Consider the following 22326-nt stretch of genomic DNA (forward strand, 5'->3'; position numbering starts at 1 on the left):
CATACAACATACAACCACTTCTTTTTAAAGTAACTGAAATAGTTACTTTCCCTTATAACTACTTACTTTTACTATAGTGTAATTAAGTTACTAACACAGTTACTTTTTGGAAGAGGTACTAGTATCTATTACAAACTACTTTTTTAAAGTAACGAGCCCGACACGGGTGTAGACTGACAGCCAATGTCAAAGTTAGGTTGGATTTGATAAAGCTAAATTAACCACGTTGAGAAGAAAGCATGATGTAGATAGGTTTGATACATTTTGATACATAAAAGAGGTTCCTGGGTTTGTTAACTGCTTGACCAAGCTCAGTTTTCCCAAGTTTATCATGGTGGTGTGCCATGGAGCTAGTAATGGCAAATACTGTTACCACTGAGCCTAATATATTACAACAGATCCCTCTAAACTACATTAAACATCATCTTGCTTTTTTTATATCTACGTAGCTGTTTGTAAGTTCATATCTGTTCTGTATTTTCTGACTAAGTGCTTCCTTTAGCTAAATCCAACCAGACATGTCACTTTAATGTACTCTGATTTAGATCAACAATTGTTACTGTAAGTGTGCAGATTCTGGAACCCCAACCCAAACCACCTCAACACAATCAAACATGGCTAAGCGCCAATGCTCCAATCCCAAAGTCTTCCAGTGCTAAGCAACTGCTGACCCTCACATATTTTCTGGGGTTATTGTCATTCAGTGGGCTGCCACGGCTCATTATCAGCTTTAGTGATGAATCTGCATAGCAGAGTCTCTCAATGACTTATGAATGTGAAGGGACAGTGTTGGGCAAGAGGTTTTGTTGAGTACATTACAGAAGTTCATAGATATGTTTTTATTCCCAAAGCAAAGGTCGATCGTGATTAAAACAAAACAAATTTATATCTCTACAATTGTGAACACAAACAATGTATAAATGTTCTTGTATTCCATCACAAAACAAGTGATTATTGTGTGTTATTGAGAGAGGAAATCTTTCCACTCGTTAAAAGAACCTTCCTTTTGTTATATTAAAATGTTAATAACTTCCAATTGTTGAAGTCAGATGTAATTCTTACTGCAACTAATGACTATTTTAATACTTGACTAGTCACCACTTATTTCAGGCAGGGTGTTCCCTGCCCACTGCCTGAAGATAGCTGGAATGGGCTCCAGCACCCCCGCGACCCTACTGAGGATAAGCGGTGCAGATAATGGATGGATGGATGGATGGATGGATAATAAACATAAGAAAAATGGGTACAGTGAAAAACACATTTATTATGGAACTGTAGCAAATATACACACTGTTTTTTGAAATAAAATAAAAAATACCTTATCTAAAACCAAATAGGCACAGAACTTCGGACTGCATGCATTAAGACTAATAGGTTTGTCGGGCACAGTTTGGCATAACGTTCATGCTCTTTTTTTTAGCAAAATGTACTCGTATAAAATGTATCATGCTTGTCATCAAAATTGTATTGGCTTGATGTTACTTGAATCTTACAGAGGAGAGTCAGACTCCTTTTTGTTTAACTGTTCGACGTGTTTTCTCTTTAAGTGATCGTACATTATCAAGGTACTGCCATAGTGCTTTGCAAACTTTGCAAGTAGTCTATTTATTCACCGTATCAAGGCTAAAATGCTTCCAAACTTTAGAAGTTTTGGTATGCAAACTTAATGTTGACACAGTCATTTCTTTATGTCACCACTTGATACAGAAACACTGTTGCGCGTGAGCCACTCTCAACAGAGATTATAATCATTAAGAAGTCTCACTCTGTCGGAAAAACATCTCTGGTGGCATTAATCAACAATGGAATTTCTAGCATCTTGCTTCTATTTCCCCTTTTAGAGCCAAGCTGTAATTATTGATTTCAAATGCTTAATCCAGTGCTTCTCAATTAGTCGCTCCCCCATTCAGAGGAAGAAACAACCTCCCAGCACCCTGGACTAACTTACAACAAAAAATAGATTTATCAACTGTAACAGAAAATATTTAAAGGGCATCTAAATTTCAAAAAATGAAATAAAAGTCCTGAAACTATAAACATTTCTGAATGACCATGTCATCCCATATACTGAAAAATAAAATGAAGTAAAATTAAAAAATGATGTCTTCAAACTGATCACTAAATTTAAAAACCTTAAATACAAAAATATATAAAATAATTAGTGCTGATTATTAATTATCATTGTTATTATTTTATCAAAATACGACATGAATGAACACCGCGACCCTTGTGAGTACAAAACGAATGAATCGGCACATTTTTCAGTAGAGCTTTTTAAAGCAGGACCAAGCAACTCTCTGTTCCTGCTCATTTGTTATGCCAAGAACACTCACTGGTTTACTGGTGTAAGTGTCACAACCCGCACCAAGGACGTAGATTCGGGCTTGTCATTAGTGAGGACCAAATCATAACAAGTGTCACAAAAAATAGAAGAAAGGTGCCGCCAATACATTTGTTGAATGTGTCAGAGGTTCAGAAAAGAACATTCTTTAACCATTTCTGCGCTTCTTTGACTAATCTATCTTTTTTTAAGTGATCACATTATTTTGGTGGGGACAAAATAATGATAACTCGATATTGGTGGGAATATGTCACCCAAGGCAAATCTGTCTTTCGGCACGATTCGCTGGAAAAAAACTTATGCGTGATTAGGGCGTAATGTCTTGATGGGAAGCTTCATTTATTTGGCTTTGTGTTGTCCGTTGCCAACATTTTTAACATAGCAAGCTTGCTGGTCTTTGCTTGTCTCCAGCTGGGGTCACAGTAAAGCCTAATATGCTCTTCGCCAAACCTCTTCGTCTTGGACTGCGGATTCGGGAGAAAACGTGTGTCTGTCTCTTCACCCCGTCGCTCTTTGCCTGTCTCTTCATCTGTGTTATTTTTTTCTTAATGGGCTCACTTGAGGGTCCACTCTACTCAATGCTTATACTCCGTGCTTTATGCTTTATGGAGGCTTATTGTGAACAAACCTCTTGGCCAAGAGAGCGCCACTGCTCCCTTGGTGTAGTGGAGGAGCAATTGCACTTGTTTCTGGGCAAATTGGGAAAAAAAAGTTCTCTGAACTCTAACGTGCCTGCGCCTCCCTTCTCACCACTGAGAAGCACTGACTTAATCCATCAAAGAGTAAGACTGAGTACAGATTGAGAGAGTAGAATTTATTCCTGTAAAGCTGCTGGGTCAGCAAAACAAAAATGCTGATTCAGCTTTTTGGGGCCGTTTTCACATGTGGGGTGACCTACCTGACTGCTTTTGAAATAGTGTTGATATTCAATGTCGATTGGGCCCGTGAAAATGGGATGCCTTTCTGGAAAAAAATGCTGAGTCATCAAAACCAAAAGCGCTTTATATTCGGAGTGTGTGGGGAGGGGTATTTTTACCGGTAGAGTGACCTTCATGCTTGCTTGTGTAGACTGTGATCCTTTTTAAACTAAGTCTGGCTGACTGGGAAGAGTAGAATGTCGTTATGGGAAAGCTGAGTCAGGAAAACGAAAATGCCAAGTCAGGTTTTTTTAGCAGTCTTCACAACTGGGGTAACCTACCTGACTGCATATGATGAATGTTGGTAATATCTAAATACCTTTCCCCTTTTCTTGGCTTGACAGACAAACAAAGAAAACAAACAGATGCACATACTTCCAAAACCAAACCAAAACATTATCACCACCCTTTGTTCATGAGTGATGAAAAAAGGTCAAATTCCCAAACTAATCATCCACTCTGTACATTCTTTTCATGTTCCAAGTAGTCCACAAAAAAAATCCTCTCTAATAGTAGCTCATAAATGGTCAAAAAAAGGATGTTCCCATGGTTTCTGGGTCTTTTGTAAACTATAAATAAGTTGACTGGTGCATGTTCACTGATCAAAGAGCAGGTGAGGACGTCAGCATTCTATGGATATTTCCCAACAACGTATTGTTACATGCAATATTTGATTGTACTAAGTGACCCCAAAGTGAGAAATGTCTTATGAAGGTATTTCATTGAACTGAGCCCTGTCAATATAATATTTAAAAGCCAGTGACAGCAGGCATTTCGGTTTGTACCTATAATTATTCAGCACATGAATAAATGAAGAACTAGTCTTTGAGCCAACACACCCTTCCTTACCAGGGGGGTTGGATGTAGCACTTGCAGCTGCTCTAAGATGGCCTCCGGTCATGCTCTTCTCTAGAGGAGACAGTCTTTCAACCCCTCCATTCTAATCCCACCCCTTCTTTGTCCTGATTTTTGCAATGAGTAAAGTTAGGCAAGATAGAGAGAGGCATGTCTCATGTTTTTGCAATAATGTCACAATTGTTTGTTATTTTTTACCAATTACAATTTTGTCATATACAATTTGATTCCCATTCATTTTTAGTGTGGAGCTTTAAATAACATAGGTTAGCAATGACTATCAATGCAAAATATTATCCTTGTGTTATCCGTCCCTAAGTGGTTTAAAGGTTTAGGTGAAATTGTGTGGTGCTTTGGATTTATTTGTTCTTCTGACCATTTTCCAAGTTTAGTTGAATGGATAAGGTTTAATAATTAAATAGATTTGAACACACTGGGATGCGCTCAGTGTCAACAAAATACCCACTCACTGTAGTTCAGTCATGTTTTTTTTAAGAATTGAATGAAAGTTGTTTTGAAGAACACTGCCTATGCCGTCTAAACTGTAATTGGATGGTGGTTAAAAGAACATAATGTGATTCGATTATTTTAACACCTTGCACAATCAATTTATAAATGTTTGTTCGATTTTCTCCCCTGAGCAGAATGACTAATTTTATCCACCATGTATTTTCTTTCAGACAGAAGAAGAAATGGTTATGACTAGGCGGTGGGACTATTCGACTTAACAAAGAACATTGATGGTAAGACAATTTTATATTAAAACCATGTTATACCATTGAAATTCTTGAAGGAAAAAAAAAAGATTTTTTGAAAAACTTTTGCATTAGATCAGGACAATGATTTTTTTATGAATGAAAGTTTTTAAGGAATCACTTTAGTGGACTTTGCATATTAGTCAGTGTATTTTGTCCGAGTGATGTTTTTCAGTTTGTCAGTTTCAAATGCGTATACAATTTTCATTTGTGAATCCTTAATTTGCTGTTGTCAGTGGTAGTTTTAAAAATGTGGCTGACAAAATTGAAATTCTTACTTGAAGAATATGCTTTGAGTTTTTCTCTTTTCATATTTTCTCTACAAACAAAGCATTAGTTCCAAACGGATCCTGACGTGATTACAAAGTCTTACCATAAAACTAAAACACCACAAATAAATAAAAGTTTTGAAATGTGTTTCCGTTTCCCCCCTCAGAATATCTGCCATGCTACATGGGAAGGCGCAGAGCTCCTCCCTACTCTTTTTTTTCCTCATCATCATTGTCACAATTGTCCACGGTCAAACTTACCCACGTTTCTCTCGTGATGACACAGAATTTCAACACCTGGTGCTTCACCCAGACCCATCAATAGGAAAAGTTTATATTGGGGCCAGGGACCACCTGTTTCAGTTAGATGGATTGGATGGGCTTCGATTAGAACAAGAAGAGAAGACTGGTCCTGTAACTGACAGCAAAGACTGCATCCCTCCTGTCACTGAGTCCAACTGTCCCCAGGCAAGGAGAACCAGTAACCATAACAAGTTGCTACTCGTGGATCCAAAAGGACTGGAATTGATCACCTGCGGTAGTGTTTACCAAGGTACTTGCCAAAAACGGAGCCTGACATCAATCAATGAGGTTCTTTTCTCCACTGAAAGGCCTATGGACACTCAATACGTGGCAGCTAATGATCCATTTGTGTCTACCGTGGGGCTTGTGGTGGGACTTCGAGGGGAGGAAAAGTCGGTGATGTATGTGGGCCGGGGCTACACTGCCAGCCAGCCACCAATCTCCACCAGACACCTTTCAACGGATCCAATTTTCTCTTATGAAGAGACGGCTAAGTTGGCTGTAGCTGGGCGTCTGTCGGAATATGATCATCATTTTGTCGCAACTTTCACACGCGGAATGTATGTGTACTTTCTGTTTTACCGACGGGACATAAAGTCGTCATCGAGGGAATATCAGACCTATGCAGCAAGAGTTTGCCTTGACGATACTTCTTACTATTCTTACGTGGAAGTTCCTCTTGTTTGTCGGTCCCCATCCGTTCCTTCCAGAGTTTACAACCTTCTCCAAGCAGCCCAGGTACATTTCTTTATTCTCCTTCAAATGTGTGGGTTGAAAAAGAAATATACTACACTTACGTTGTTGTCCACCCTTTCCTAAAGGTGGGACAAGGTACAGACAGAGAGGGTGAGGAATTGTTGGGGGTCTTCTCTACTCGGGTCAGCTCCACAAACCAAAATCCCTTGGATGGCTCAGCTTTGTGCATCTTCCCTTTGGATACACTTGACAGACGCATCGACTCCATTAGAGACCTATGTTACACTCAAGACGGGATGCTGGAGGATGGAAAAGAAGTGGCCTACATAGAGTATGAGGTCAAGTCCAGCTGTGCCAACTTACTTAGGGTATGCACCGTTGGATTAAAAACAAGTGAAATATATGTTTTCCTGTCTGTACTTTTGCTTTATTGAAGAGTGGTACCTTTTTTTACCCAACTATTGTAATAGCTTGCACAGTAGTAAGTTAATGCAGTCCAGGACATCTTCATAAATCTTTTCTTGCCAGTTACCTAAAGTACCACTGGATTGCATCAATTGGATTCAGTGGACAGAAAGGGTAAATATTGTAAAAATTCAACCAGACAACAGAGTCTACCAGCATTACTGGAATTAGACTACCATAGTATATGCAATGAAGTGATTTTTAGCCAAGTCTTTTAATTAGGCCACACGACTAAAGCCCAAATGCCCCAGAAGTAGATTTAGCCAGCTGAACCCCTCTGGTTCAAGCCTTCTGCTGTCCACAGATTCTTACATGTTGGCAGCCCTCAAAATCATTGAATAGGATCATTAGAGATCAGTAAACCAAGGCAACTTGGAATGCGCTGCAAAGCAATGTAATGAAGTCTGGCAAGGACAAACAAAGTCACCAACATTATATGAAATGAAATGAAATGATCTGCATTTATATAGCGCTTTTCAAGTCAATGACTTCCCAAAGCGCTTTACAATGTGCTTCACATTTCCCAATAGCGGCCTTGCAGCCATGTAAGGCGCTAACCTGCTTATTGGGGGTATTAGGGGTTCAGTGTCTCACCCAAGGACACTTCGACATGTAACACAGACGAGCCGGGATTCGAACTGGGATCCCTTGATCCCAAGACGAGCGCTCTACCTCCTGAGCTACTGCCGCCCCTATATAAGGGTAAATGAAAGAAAAAGGGGAGGATGTTGGAGAAACACTGCAATTCTGAATATAACTAAGGAATTGTGTAGCACAGGATTAATAAATAAAATCAACTTCCATAGAATTCCGAATTATAAGGCGAACATAAAAAACGCAATTTGGCCAGAAATATGTAAGTGTACTTTATAACCCAGTGCGCCTCATATACCGCAGAATACTGTGGATAAGATTTATTACCCTGCAAGGATTTACGGAATATTACCTTATTATAGCAATGACTTTGAACTAATTGATCAAATTGATAACCATTGCTAACCTATATTGCAAAACATTGTATGCAACGGTAAACAACCTGTGTGGTAGCAGTAAGAGCACCAACATTACGACTAGACCACCAGTGGTCCAGACGACATATGACAAGACCTTAGAATTTCCCTCATTATCACACTGCTTTTACTTTTAGTGCCAGGAACTTTAATTTCCATAGTGAATTCTGATTGGTTTCTCCACTCCTCCACCAACGAATATTAGAGAAGGGAGATAACAGAAAGTCTTTCAACATAATGCTATACAAGCTCTGTTGATCATAGACTGTTTTTGGCAGTGCGCCTTATGGTGCAGAAAATATGGTACACAGTCATTTACAGCAATAAGTTCCAAAGCATTTGCTGACAGTAACACAACAGGAAGTGGTGGCCAAAGATAGGCTTACAATACATTTTTAAAAAGTTATGCATCTTTACATGTTCAAAAACACTTTGAATTGAATTTAACTCCTGAATTTTCAACTGTTTTCCTTTATTGTCATGTGTATATTGTAGAACACCCTGCAAGCATATCCTTGTGGTTCTGATCATACCCCAAGTCCAATGGCAAGCAGAGTGCCTGTTGTAGCCAAAGCTGTGTGGCAAACCTTCTCGACTCACCTCACTGCTATAGCCGTCAGTGTGAGGTACGACCACAGTATTGCTTTCCTGGGAGACTCCAAAGGGACACTCCATAAGGTAACTCACCTTATTCACTTGTACCTAAGTTCACTTTATGTTCACAACCTCTTTAAACTTAAAATTTTTAATACCCAACCTTATTCCTGATGGGTTAAAATTATTAATTCAAATTATTTGGAAATCGTTAATGGTCCAGCGTTGCAGGGCATTCTCCTTGGACAGGGTTGTTGGGGCTGTGGCATGAATTAGAAACAATTGCATAAATCAAGGTGTTTGTTCATGTTGAAGATTGGAAATTGCTTCTCAGAGTGGTCATTGGCTAGGAGCTGCTGCACACAATTTGGCTGCCATAGGGTGTTAGAGACCCCATGAAAATAGACTCCACAAGAGCAGATTTTGTTGGAATTTAATTCTGGGTGCCTTGACACAAAACCTAGTTAGAGACACTCATGAAGGACTAAAAAACAACTGTGTAAATTATTATGAATAACGGTTCAGCTGTTTCACAGCCTATTAGTCTCTCTCTCTCTTACACACACACAAAACGTGTTCAAACGCTCTGTCTTTTTCTGTCTCTGTCTGTCTGTGTGTAGCTGTTTAGATTTTTTGGATAATTTTTGTAAATGTTTAAAATCACTATCTAAAATTGGATGTTCCCAAGAAACTTACTTAGCTATTTTGAATGTTCTTAATACACTTTTCACCAAATTGAAGACGCTTTGCACCTGTTAAAACATTAGCAAAAGATGTCTGCTACAGTATACTGCTCACCTTGAAGATTCCAGTCATTCCGTTCTTGATTGTACTCCAGCCAACACAAGCAAACGCGACCTCCGTACCCTGTGCCGTTTCCATTTGGTTTTGATTATGTCCAATTTATTGTGTGAGTGTTACTTTTAGACAATGCAATTTTGAAATAATCCATTAAATTAAGAATCTATTTTACAGAAATATTATTTCAATACATTAATCAATCCCATGACCTCTGAAGCGGTTTACCACAACCTGTAAAGCAAGCTTCACACACATCAAATAAGGACTTGTTGTGTTTAATAGATCAAGGAAGATTACATTTATAAAATCTGCATTGATACATTAAAACCACCAAGGACTATAAAGCAATTTTGACAGCCATTATGTGTTGAGTGCATCCTTATAATGGGAATCCTGCTCACAACCATCACTTGGCCTCCGGATGGAAAAGATAAAAAAACAGTCTTCTAATCTAATAAACCTGACGTAATATGAGTGTTGGAAGGCCACGGAAATATTTGAAACCAGAGGTGTCCTCTTGTGCCTCTATTACATTTTCAATGCTAACTATATTCATACCCATTCGGTCTATGATATTAAGTTTAGTTATGGTAAGATCTGAACTGCAATTTCCAAAAGGTGTTCAACTCTTTAAGAAATTAAAATTTACTAAAAACAAGTTTTTTCCAATTGCCACATACTCACAATAAGCTGTTTTAATATATATATATATATATATATATATATATATATATATATATATATATATATATATATATATATATATATATATATATATATATATATATATATATATATATATATATATATATATATATATTTTTTTTTTTTTTTTTTTTTTAAATATTCTGGAATATGTGTGTTTGCTTCCATTGTTTCAAATGTTCTTTTCTTTTCCTCTTATAATCTCTCTCAGGTGTATCTGGGCCAAGATAACCAAGTGGAGGTATATGCCAATGTGACTATCCAACCCAATTATCCTATTAACCGAGACCTTTTACTGGACCAGAAGGGAGCCCACATTTACGTCATGACCAAAGATTCTGTAAGTTCCATTAAAAAAGGCCAAACTGTGAAAGATAAAATAGATCACTCATCCTTTACTGTTGCCGCGAATAATTAGGAGTGGGTTATACATTTTAACCTGTGAACCACATTTTTCTTTATCATGACAATGTTTAACAATTTTTGAAATTGACCTTTGTTGTCGAATTATGTCCCGCTTGGGTGAACATTTGATTTGTTGTCTGTTTTGATTGAATTCTCCATCATCCTCCAATGTGTATCGGAACTAAGCAACTATATCTTTGGATTCTTGTATCCCTAACATGTAATTGTAATGTAATGTAATCCATTTTATTTAGCCGATTATGGTTCAAATGTGGCTGACAGTAGGGTTAACATGCAAACTGTTCCTTTAAATTCAGAGGAAGTTCAGGATGTGGATACAATTCCAACCCATATAACTCTCTCAAACTTCAGCCATTGGCTTTGTGGGTGAAAAAGTCTTTGCTCTTCATGATATGACCATAGTCAATAGTTTAACAGCTGTAGCCCTGTCCAGTGTGGCGGCCATTCAACTAATGACCCGCATCTCATTGCATGAGGCTTAAAGTGGCTAATCACTCACCGGCAGATAATTGATTTTCACAATTGTCTACGCTTTAATGCTTTGTCTAGCTGCCCCTCCTGTACGATAGATATGGCACGTAGCATAATAGCAAAATAGGAGGAGCTGGCAGTGGAGGCCTTCTGCGTTTGATTCAACAGATGGGGCAAGGTGAGGGCGGGGGGTTGACAAAAGTATTGATCAGAGAGAGTGGGCTATTTTGGGGACACACTCTGTGTATAACACTGCCAGATGTGATTATATGGGAAACTGAATTAACAATTGCAATTAAAGATTTCCAAAGCCTTTTGCCTCACGACACAACTCACTTTTCTGTTTGATGAAAACTTGCAATATTTCCATCGTTAAAGTTTGTCGCCACAAAGTTACCAGTTTATTAATGGTCATTCTTCATTATTAACTTTTGAAAATTCTATTTACCTGACATGTTGAGCTGGCATGGTTCTTATGATACATTTCTTTGCACTTGAACATGATCCCAAATTTTCAAATAAGATATATAGTTTAGACTAGATTTCATCTATTAGCCGTCTTAGGGAAATTAACTTTCCCTCACTGTACCAGAGAGGAAACAGGAATTACATTACAAAAATATCAGAAAGACAAAAATATATGACGGTGTGGTACAATAAAGATGGACTGATTGAATAGGTCAGCATGGTTGTTGTTTTGGAGGGTGATTGCAGTGGGCACCAGTGTTTTCCTAAGGCGGGCCCTCCTGAATCTTAATGTCCTGTATCTGCGGCTTAATGGTAGTGGGATCAAGTGTTGGTGTAGTGGGTTATAGGGTACATTTCTGCACATTTCTGGCCCATTTGGGGGTTTTGGGTGCACCCTGTAGTCTGTAAAATACAGTGTGTACAGTGGGGCTTCAGAGCTTCGCGGTCTGTAATGATTATTTTTATTTATTTGTATTTTTTTTTTGAAGGTTCGCTACTTCGCAGATTTTCACTTTTTGCGGGGTTTTTCGGCGGAACGTCAGCGGACGCAGGATAAGGCAGCCGGCTGGATGGGACGGGGGGAAGTCGGAGGAGGTCACTCTCGGGCCGCGCGACAGAGCGAGTTCTGCAGATGCAGCGTCACCCTAATAAGGATAAGCGTTGCAGATAATGAGATGAGATTTTTTTTTTTTTGGAAGGGTGTCGCTAGATTTTCACTTTTTGCGGGTGGTTTTGTTCTCCATTAACCGGGTCTAAAAAAATAATAAAAAAAAAAAAAGTTTTTTTTTTTTTTTTTTTTTTGAAGGTGCGCCGCTTCTTCGCGGATTTTCACTTATTGCGGGTGGTTTTGGTCCCCATTAACCACGATAATATTTAGTTAAGAGAAAAATTCTCCGTTGGTCAAAGTCTGCTGCTCTCCTCAATCTCACAAGAATGAGCTCATATGCAGGAAATATTCTGATAGTTTTAGTAAAACAACCAGAAAGGAAAACTACAGTTAAAATAACAAGAAAACCTTACTTTAAAACATCTGTATTTCTAAGATTTGGAGGCATTTTCTGTGTTTTAAAACTGCATTTTTCTACAAAGGGACCAATCTAAAAATGATGAAAGTAACAGAAACACACCTTGGTTCAAACAATATGATGTGGATTTCAGGTAGAGAAGCGTCCTGTGGCAGAATGTGGAGCATACTCGGACTGCCAGTCTTGCCTGTCTGCCAATGACCCATACTGTGGTTGGTGTGTCTTGGAAGGGAGGTGAGTGGCCAACAAAGCCACAATTAAATACTCTAAACTCCATTTTTCTCGCTTTTCGCTCTTTCAATTCACATGGATTTTTTCAGGTGTGGTCAACGTTGGGAGTGTCGGCGGAATTCAATCAAGGGTCAGTGGCTGTGGAGTTTCAACCAAACACAGCAGTGCCTCAGCATCCAGCTCCTCAGCATGTACAACATCAGCCACGGAGAAAAAACTAATGTAATTTTTTGGGGGAATTCATAGTTACATATATTAAAGATAGTGCTAAATGCAGGGGTACCGCTTTTGGGGAACACTTCTCAACACAAGAAGTTTGGAATAAAAGTTTTATTTGCAACAAAAATCTTGCTGGCAATACAAAGGAAAATCCAGTTTAACAACAGTCCCAGAGGCAACCGCTCCAGAATGCTGATCACTCATGACCGCTTACCGCCAGCTTCAGCTCGTCCAGTTTGCGCATGCAAACTACTATGGGAAAAAGCTAAAATATGTGCTGTAAAATGTTTTATGTGTACGTTCGTTTAAAGTTAAAGTAACTTTAATTTTAAGTGTACAATAAGTGCTTACGTCTCTTGATCTCTGACATATCAACCTTCGCCAACTGCTCCCCTTATTAATGAATCCTCCTTAATATGCGATCATAAAACCTTACAAACACAATACGCAACCTTTTCACAGACTATGGGACAATATTGGCAATCTATGATGACCTTGTCATCGGCTACCAGAGACCGAGAAGATCCGGTTTAGAACCAAAATGGGCAGAACGCGAATGGCCTTTTTGTTTATTTTCTTTACCGAATAAAATTTGTTATGTAACATACATAATTTGAAATGATCAGTAAACCTATGAAATACAGGGATAATGTATAAGCTGACAGGTATGCATGACTCCTCTGTGCACCCTCCCTTCCCTCCGCACCAACATTGCTCATGATAAACTTTTGCATTTTATTTCATTCTTATCATCATATATATTTTACTACTGTATTTTTTTATGTTTAATTACTATTGAAAAGTGTTTCTAGTGATCAGGAAGATGTGTCTCATAGATATTTAGGGTTCAGTTTGATACTTTTGGGTAAACTGGAGCAAACCAATTAGTTTTTAATCATTTAATATTGGGAAAAATTGGCTCATTGCACAAGCAATCCAAGTTAAGAGCACAATACCAAGACTACCGTAATATTCGGAGTATAAGGCGCACCTGATTATAAGCCGCACGCAATACATTTTTAAAGGAGAAAATATTTTGTACATAAGCCGCACCTGAATATATGCCACATATGCTCACATTGAAACATTCGATTTTTACAAAGAAAGACCGTACAAAGAAAGAACTTTAATAATATACGGTAACTTAACAATTTGTCGCCCTGCTAGTGGGCTGCCAGACTTTTGTCACCAGTCACCAAAATACACCATGCCATAGATCATTGGAAACTCTTTGGATTCAAGATATGATGACCATTTCAAAACATACTCATCAGCGAAACATCACGATCGGTCTGAAACAAGATACCAGAAAACTATAAAGCTGAGGTGGTTCACCAGTACGTCCCCTGGACGTCTTCAACTTTTTTGAATGTCCGCGAAAATGGCTTTGTTAATGAAGGACAATCTATAGAATCTAACCGTGTACAATATTTACTCCAAAGCACATGAAAGTGCGGACAGATAAATAGGAATTTGCCTGAAAACATTACTGCTTTGTTAAACATTGCTTCTTGAAATTTGCTTGTTTCGCCACTTTTTTTTGTTTACAAATAAACAGACTCGTAAAATGGTACCCAATATAGTAGTTAGCGCTCCCCTTTCGCTTGACACCTTTTCTATTAGGGTCTGTAAAAAGTATCAGCTTACTGTCAGAATTTTACGGTAACTTAGCTTGTATAAAGATGTATCATTCTTTACATCTACAAAATAGCTAACACAAAGTTTGTTTTTTTCCCTAGGTTTAGACATAGTCTTGCTGAGTCTCAACTATTTTTTGGGCCGGGGGTATGTGATACAATTGTTTTAATTGTTCAACATTTACCGTGAAGTGGTCAGTGATTTGGTTGCCAATGAAATGATGAGAGAAAGAAAAATACTTTGCTGAACAAGACTTTGGACATATGTTATTGTGATATAAACCATGATATAATGCAATTTAGTCATGCCAAGATTTCTTCCATCTACAATGAGTTTTTTTTTTCTCCGGATGGAAACTCTAGTAAACTGAAGACCAGACTAGACTGCAAGCCAATGGGATGGAAAAAATGTTTTTCAGTTTGCGGATAAATCTGATACGCTAATCGCTAGCATACCAATCATTTTGAATTTATGACACATTTAAATAACTTATATCATACTTACCTCAAAACACTTTAATATCTGAAAAGACAGATTATATAATAGAATAGAATAGAATATACCTTTATTGTCATTGTTACAAAATGGGTTGAACATATTGTGACAACAAAATTGGACGTGACACTCCAGTTCACATTTAACAGTGAGGATAAAAGAAAACAAAGAAGATAAAGGAACAAAGAAGATAAGATTATGATTTACACAATAAAAGGAACAAAGAAGATAAAGGTTATAATTTACACAATATTTACACAAGAAATGTGGGCATGTAGGATGTTACATACAGTTTTGGGATCGTAATAGTGCAATATGCGTTGGTGCAAAAATAGTCAACATTGTGCAAATTATATTTTGATATCAGGGTTGAACTACAGTTAACCTAGAACATTCCAAATGATATCTTCCTCTTTCACAGGTGTCAGTGTCAGTTGAAGGACTCCCTAGTTTAGGAGAAGAAGAGGCTTATTCTTGCTTCTTCCATGAAACAGAAACTCCTGCCTTGTTTACGAGCACCGGTGTTATATGCCCCACCCCCGATGCCAGCAGTCTACCAACCATTCCAAATGGTGACGGTGAGCTCAGTTTTTCATTTTCTAATGAAAATTGAGATATTTCCAACATAGTTTGAAAAACACCCGTGAATGGATAAAAACAAAAAAAATTAATTGTTTTATTTCCATTGTGGTCTCTTCACCAACCCTGTGAGTCGAGGCTACAAAAATCTCAGTTCAAGTATTATTTCACTTTGTTTTGTAAGGACCAGGCATGAACTAAATACACCTGTCAACACTTGGCCTCTAATCAATAAAACCAATTCGTATTGTTGTTATTCAGAGTTCGTGATGGTGATCCTTTCCTTACGTTTCCTCAACGTAACAGTAGCAGAGACCGAATTCACCTTGTACAACTGTGGCCTTGTGCAGAAGCTATCGGAACGTAGGCCGTGAGTACACACACACGCTCACAAATAATGTGCGGACACAGACACACTGCATGTGTCTAAAGAACATAATTACATTCGGTTTCTTGTCTGAGTGAGGGTTTTTTGTACATATATATACAGTGGAACCTCGGTTTTCGAACGCCTCTCAGTTTGATCAAATCGGAGTCCGACCAAAAATTTCGAGAAACTCTTGCTTCGCTGTTTGGTCAAAAAATTGGAGTTCGAACGCCGGTAATGCGTGGGTGCGTACGCAAGGGTGCGATGCTGAGCGGCGTATGGGTGTAGATCGCTCTTTTCGTGACGAACTGTTATCGCGTGCGGACGTGCTTCGTTTTGCTTTCACTTTTAATATAGGTGTACCAAGTGTTTTAGCCCCTAATTATGCCTCCGAAGCAAGTCAGTGCAAGCAGCAAAGTTGCTACAGGTGAAAAAAGAAAAGTAATGCGTACAACTATTGCTATTGATCTTGCCTGCGCCTTCTGCTGACCACCACAAAGATAAAAAATCCTTTTTATAATTATTTTCTTTATCCTTTTTTTTTATTTTTACACGTTCATGTTAGCGTAATCTTTCATACGGAAGATTACAATAACGTAAACATTCAGGGTGTTCGAACAGAGCCCAACTTTCAGGGTGTTGGAACGGAGCCCCCTTTCCAATGAACCGCTCACCACTTGTTGTGGAGACCCGGGTGCTAAGTGACTTGTAAACGACCTGATTTTTATTTTTGCACGTTCATGTTAGCGTAATCTTTCGTACGGAAGATTACGATAACGCGGACGTACGATTAGCCTGGGTTAGCTTTATGTTTACGTTAAACATTCAAGGTAAACATTCAGGGTGTTGGAACGGATTAAAACGATTTACATTATTTTTAATGGGAAAAATGATTTCGGTGATCGAACAAATCGGTTTTCGAACAGGGTTCTGGAACGGATTATGGTCGAGAACCGAGGTTCCACTGTGTGTATATATATATATATATATATATATATATATATATATGTCAATACCAAGTACCGTATTTTCCGCACTATAAGGCGCACCGGGTTATAGGGCGCACCCCGAAAAAATAGTTTTTGGTCCTATTTTTGACATATATAAGACGCACCGGATTATAAGGCGCTACAATGGGAACGTGGACAAAACAGTCAAATAGTTCAGTCCAACTTATTACCCCCTTAACATTCCGAAAGCTTGCAAAGACGCAAATACGTGTCGAGAACACGTGCGAATGCGGTGTCCGTAAGATGTCACTCAAATGCATCGTTCCATCATTCGGAAGGTTAAAGTCTTGGGATTCAAGAAATGATAACCATTCCTTCGTATCTATTTTCTTTTTCGCTCGCAACTTTACTGTGCATATGACAATAAACACTTGGAATTGAGTTTAATTTAAAAATAGACACTCCATTCTATCCATTATCTGCACCGCTTATCACAGAAACATCGAGTTCAGTCTGAAATAAGACAATATAAAACCGGGAATAGCTCACCGAAGTCATTGTGTTCATAATAATGTGCAGGCAATGTCCTCTTATATCCGTGAGGGTAGTAAATCCAGGAGAATACAATATTTACAAATACAGAATAGAAAAAAATGCTTTCTCTATGCCATCGGCCACATGCTATACGCATTCATCTTTTTCGGCCAATTGCAGGCTTTGTTTCGCTGTTTAAGCCAATGGCAGCCTGTACATTATAAAAAGGATCCGCCTCTTGACCTCCGAATAACTTTAGCCAATAGTGATCGATTCAACTGATGATTGACACATCTTTTTCGGCCAATTGCAGGCTTTGTTTGCCGTTTGAGCCAATGGCAGTCTGTAAATGATAAAAAGGATCCGCCTCTTGACCTCCGAATAACTTTAGCCAATAGTGATCGATTCAACTGATGATTGACACATTTTTTTCGGCCAATTGCAGGCTTTGTTTGCCGTTTGAGCCAATGGCAGTCTGTAAATGATAAGAAGGATCCGCCTCTTGACCTCCGAATAACTTTAGCCAATAGTGATGGATTCAACTGATGATTGACACATTGGTTAGCCAATGAAACGCCGGTAAATAAATCCCACCATCCACCGCGTACTACTTGGCGTTCGGGGGAAAATCGAGTCGGCGGCTGCAAGTTAGTTGGAAAACTTAATGTTGATCCATAAATAAGGCGCATTGTATTATAAGGCGCATGGTCAGCTTTTGAAAAAAATAAAGGCTTTTAGGTGCGCCTTATAGTGCGGAAAATACGGTACAATACATGTAGTTCTCTTTTAACATTTGTTTTTTCATAATACTCTGACTAATATAAACAACTGTTTAAATAAATATTTTGTTGTAGATATGTAAATGTATTATTTTAATTCAGTGGTTCGCAACTACGGGGCCGCAGACCGGCACCAGACTAATGTAAAGAAAAAAGTTGCCCATTTTTACCTTATAACATATTTACTTGTGTGTAACACACGTTTTTTGTCCCCAAAATTAACACGAAGTTTGGCTGCGGGTTATATGGTAGAACATATGTTTTTATACAGCACTTTGAGTGGCAATTCATTGGCTGAAAGGTGCTTTACAAATACATTTTAATACAAATTATTTTGATTTTATATTATGGTATTAGAGCAATGATTGTTCCGTCAAAAAATATCACTGACCACAATTTGCACTGCATTTGATGTAAGGGGAATCTAACCTGGATCGCATCGGTGCAAACGCGGAACATTAACTGTTAGACAACGAGGGATGTGGAGAACATGTGAAAAGGCTTTACATTTTATCTCATCATCACACTATTTTTTACTGTTGATGTCCCTATGTATTTAGCAATGTGGCCCCATTTATTGACAATTTAAACTATGAACACAATACCAAAAATAAATTTACAATTTATTTATGTTGTATCCTTCTAAGTCCAATTCATCATCAGATACACCAAATGTTGTGTTTTTTTGTTTTTATTTATATATTTTCAGGTCAGTACTGTAAGTAAAAATTGTGTGATAATGAGATAAAACCTAATGGCCTCTTCTACTTCATGTCCATCCCCAGTGGACTAGTAAATACAGTACAGTGTATTTAGGCTTTATATTATTGTTGTCATTATTGTATTTTGTATTACTGCTAATGCTGTTATTGGGATGGACCGTGAGAATATTGTCAGACATTGCACCATTATGTGGTACAAAAAAGGTTGGGGACCACTGCTCTAATTACGATAATTTAATGCATCGCTTTTATTGTTGTTTTTTTGACTAGATGCCAAGGGTGTGTTAGTAGTCGCTGGGGGTGTAACTGGTGTATCCATGAGCATGTGTGCACACATAAGCACACCTGCAGCAAAGGAGTCACCATCTACAATCAAAATGTGAGTTGCCATTTTCAAAAAGGCTCAGCTCAGTATCACCAACTTGCATTTTGCCATAAATGTGCGTCCTTGTGCCTTATTTCATTTGCTTCGCCTCTGTACATGTTCCATTTCCAGTCTTGCTTTATTATTTTGAATTCTTCAGTCTCATGTATCCTAATTTTGTCCCCCTGCTTTTGTTCTTGCCCTTTCCCGCTTGTTCTTTTACGCTTCTTCATCAACAAGTTCAAACCTCCGACACTCACCATTCCACCAACCACCAGAATAAAGACCACTTTAACTTTGACGACTGCCACATCTACAACAACAGCGATGGCGACGCAGCTGCCGTCCTCCATCACGCCTGCTACGTACATTGCAGCTGCCGCCACAGAAACAACTCCTACTGCTTTAAAAAGCGAGGCCACACCACGACTTTCCATGGACACCAAGTCCCATTTCTTTGGAACCATCAACCAGGACACCAGTTCGCGTTTAGAAACCAGCATCACAGACGGTTCTCTCTTTGACACTGTCACAACTTCTAATGAAGAAGTGGACGCAACTAGAGATTTTTCTGAGGATGAGGCAACAAATTGGCTGCTAAAAATTGCAGACAATGCTGAGAACATCTCTTACACCAGAATACCTAGCAGCACATTTGCTCCTACAAACTCTGAAATCGTAGAACCCTCCATTGAGGCAGCAGGCTCTTCCTCTCAGAAAATCTCAACCACATCCGGTGAAGTTGCAACTTTGACGGAACTTAGAAGCATAATCGTTGCTGAGGAAATCCCAGTAGTAAGCTCTGAAAAGAGTCAAACTTTGACATGGAAGTGGCAAAAGCATGACAATAGGGTACATCCTGATAGAAGCCTTTTTTTCAACAGTGAACAAAACAAAAATACCACCTTTACACTATCACCTGACATGGGGTTTGAATCCAGCTCAGAGTTTGATGAAAATAAGCAGGCAGATTCTTCTGTTTTTTACTCAATGGTGAGTTCAGAAGCATTACTTGGAGATGTTCAGTAGTCACACAAATTCAACGAAATTATTCCCAATGGAAGCACACTAGTATTTTTGGTTCCAGCTCCTTATTAGATTCCAAACATGTGAAATAAAATTGTGCTGAAACTTTAAACCTTAAGATAATTGCATTTTAAATTATTAAATGGGCCAAATTAATTTCACCTCTAGGGCTAAAATTCAATTTTTGCATTTATTTATATCTTTCAAGACTGCCGTGACAAAAACAGCGTGAGATTGAAGTCAAACCTAATGCCTTTTTACTACTTGTTCTACATCCCTAGTTATCTAGTGATTACACAGTAGATAAAGGCTTATGATTGTTATTTTCACTTGTTATTTTTGGGCCACGAGACTATGGTCAGACATTAAACTAGTTTGTTGTACAGAAAAGGATGGAGGCCGCTGCTTAAAGTGGTCAATTTGAGTTTACATTTACATGCAAACTTGAACTCGCATCACTGAAAATGTGTCAACAACGTAGCTAGCCTGACTATAAGAAAAACGTGGTCCTTTACCACAATCTGTGTTTTCATATTCACATATTTATCTAACAATTTGTTTAGGTATTTTCTTGCCCAAAAATTGTTATTGATTGAATTTCAAATCCAGTATGTCTTTGTCATATTCAAATATCTTCCAGGACTGTCCGTGCGTGGAGAAAGTTCAGGACCCCTCCCTCCTTCCTGTAAACGTAGAGAGAAAGATTACACTAGTGGGACAACACCTTAACCTTTTTCAAGTAGGTTTGGCTCCTTTTTTTCTTACATTAGTTTCCAGATATATGTCAGTTATTAATGAAAGTGTTCTCTCAAAACATGTTTTACTTTTAGGATAAAACATTGGACTACGATTGTGTGCTGAACATTGAGAATCGCTCAGTGGTGGTCGAGGCATCCGTGGAGCCAAATGCCAATCAGCCATCAGTTTTTTTAATAACCTGCAAACCACATCGGGTCAGAATATTTTGTGTCCACCTTTGTTACAAACTGCATCCGCATTCAAATGTAAATTTCTCTCTAACGTCAACAAAACGGACCTCTTTTAAAAAAATAAAACAGAGAAATCACACATCGTTATTCATGCATTTTTGTTTCCAAACCCATTATATGTTTTGAACAGACGGAAAACATAAGCTTATACTGTCTATAACATATACTATTATTTCACAATTTTTTTTTCAGTTTGCTTATTCTGCCTTGATGGAAGAATATCCAGCTATGATCAACGTGCGAAGGAAAGATAACTTTCTCATTGACAGTACCGATGATCTTTTTGGTGAGGACTAATTCCTTAGGTGTCACAATCAATCTAACACTTGTACACTTGTTAACCTAATGATGGCCATTTTCTTTATTTAGCAAATACGTTCCTCTTTCTTTCCTGCTTTAGTGACGCTGTATAATTGTTCTATGGGAAGATCTGACTGTAGCAGATGTCGCACAGCCGACCCGGAATACGGATGCGTCTGGTGCGGGAGTCCTGCTAGCTCCGAGTGTGTTTATCATGGTTCCTGCACCAATGATGTCAAGCAAACTTGTCCTGCTCCTGTTATTCATTTTGTGAGAAGTTTTTTATCTTGCTCTGGGTAGGGGATTCTGTAGCTTTCATTCAAATGTATTACTTTTCAGGCAAAATATTAGGACAGCAAGTTTATTTAACCTTTGTCGTCAAAAGGAACAAGCTGTTTTCAATTATTGATCAATTAAGTCGAGTCATGTTTGTTTGTATAGCCCTTAATCAGAAGTCGTCTCAAAGGGCTGCACAGACCACAGATTATTGTAAACCACAGACTATTATTACACCAATCCCCTGATCTAAAACCCACATGAGGGCATGGAAAAACTCAAAAGCCTCAACATGAGGAAAGTGAAGAAACCTTGAGGAGGGACCGCACATGAGGTAATCCCCCTTCCAAGGATGACCAGCAATGTGCAATGTGGATGTTGCAATAACAAACAATACAGATATTCTCAATATGAGGTCATTCATAAGCTATAAAAAAGAAGTGTGTTTTAAGCCTAGATTTAAACAGTTACACTGAGGTTGCAGATCGAAGACCATTCCACAGCACCGGGGCCCGAATGGAGAATGCTCTCAAACCTGCGGTTCTCTTCTTGGCTTTTGGGCAATGTTCCTTCTAAGCTGCGTGTGTGCGCAATTGCGCACTACCCAGAGCTTTTCCGCGCACAAGAAAATCTAGCCAGCTCACAAAAATGAGGGCTCGAAATTGCTAATTAAAAAGCGAATTAAATCAAAGTTACAGTGCATGAAGGTAAAAATATACGGATTCCCCTGACACTGTGTTCTAAATGCGGTATTTT

At 38.4% G+C, this 22326-nt stretch overlaps 1 protein-coding gene across 1 annotated transcript in view; it reads left to right on the plus strand.

Annotated features, from left to right (window-relative positions):
* LOC148369790 (plexin-B1-like) overlaps window positions 1-22326 on the plus strand; it is an 87784-nt gene that overhangs the window by 28775 nt on the left and 36683 nt on the right. Inside the window, exons 2-16 of the mRNA XM_088331984.1 lie at window positions 4794-4856; window positions 5305-6178; window positions 6262-6504; window positions 8107-8289; window positions 9923-10051; window positions 12235-12335; window positions 12422-12554; window positions 15106-15262; window positions 15525-15633; window positions 18886-18994; window positions 19220-19972; window positions 20646-20744; window positions 20836-20958; window positions 21187-21280; window positions 21395-21564. Of these exons, the coding sequence (XP_088188110.1) occupies window positions 5315-6178; window positions 6262-6504; window positions 8107-8289; window positions 9923-10051; window positions 12235-12335; window positions 12422-12554; window positions 15106-15262; window positions 15525-15633; window positions 18886-18994; window positions 19220-19972; window positions 20646-20744; window positions 20836-20958; window positions 21187-21280; window positions 21395-21564 (3267 nt within the window). The 5' untranslated portion in view covers window positions 4794-4856; window positions 5305-5314. The remainder of the gene's footprint in view (window positions 1-4793; window positions 4857-5304; window positions 6179-6261; window positions 6505-8106; window positions 8290-9922; window positions 10052-12234; window positions 12336-12421; window positions 12555-15105; window positions 15263-15524; window positions 15634-18885; window positions 18995-19219; window positions 19973-20645; window positions 20745-20835; window positions 20959-21186; window positions 21281-21394; window positions 21565-22326) is intronic.

The sequence above is a fragment of the Urocampus carinirostris genome, chromosome 3, assembly GCF_059441175.1.
Source record: "Urocampus carinirostris isolate Australia breed hairy pipefish chromosome 3, RoL_Ucar_1.0, whole genome shotgun sequence".
In the NCBI taxonomy this organism is placed as follows: Eukaryota; Metazoa; Chordata; class Actinopteri; order Syngnathiformes; family Syngnathidae; genus Urocampus; species Urocampus carinirostris.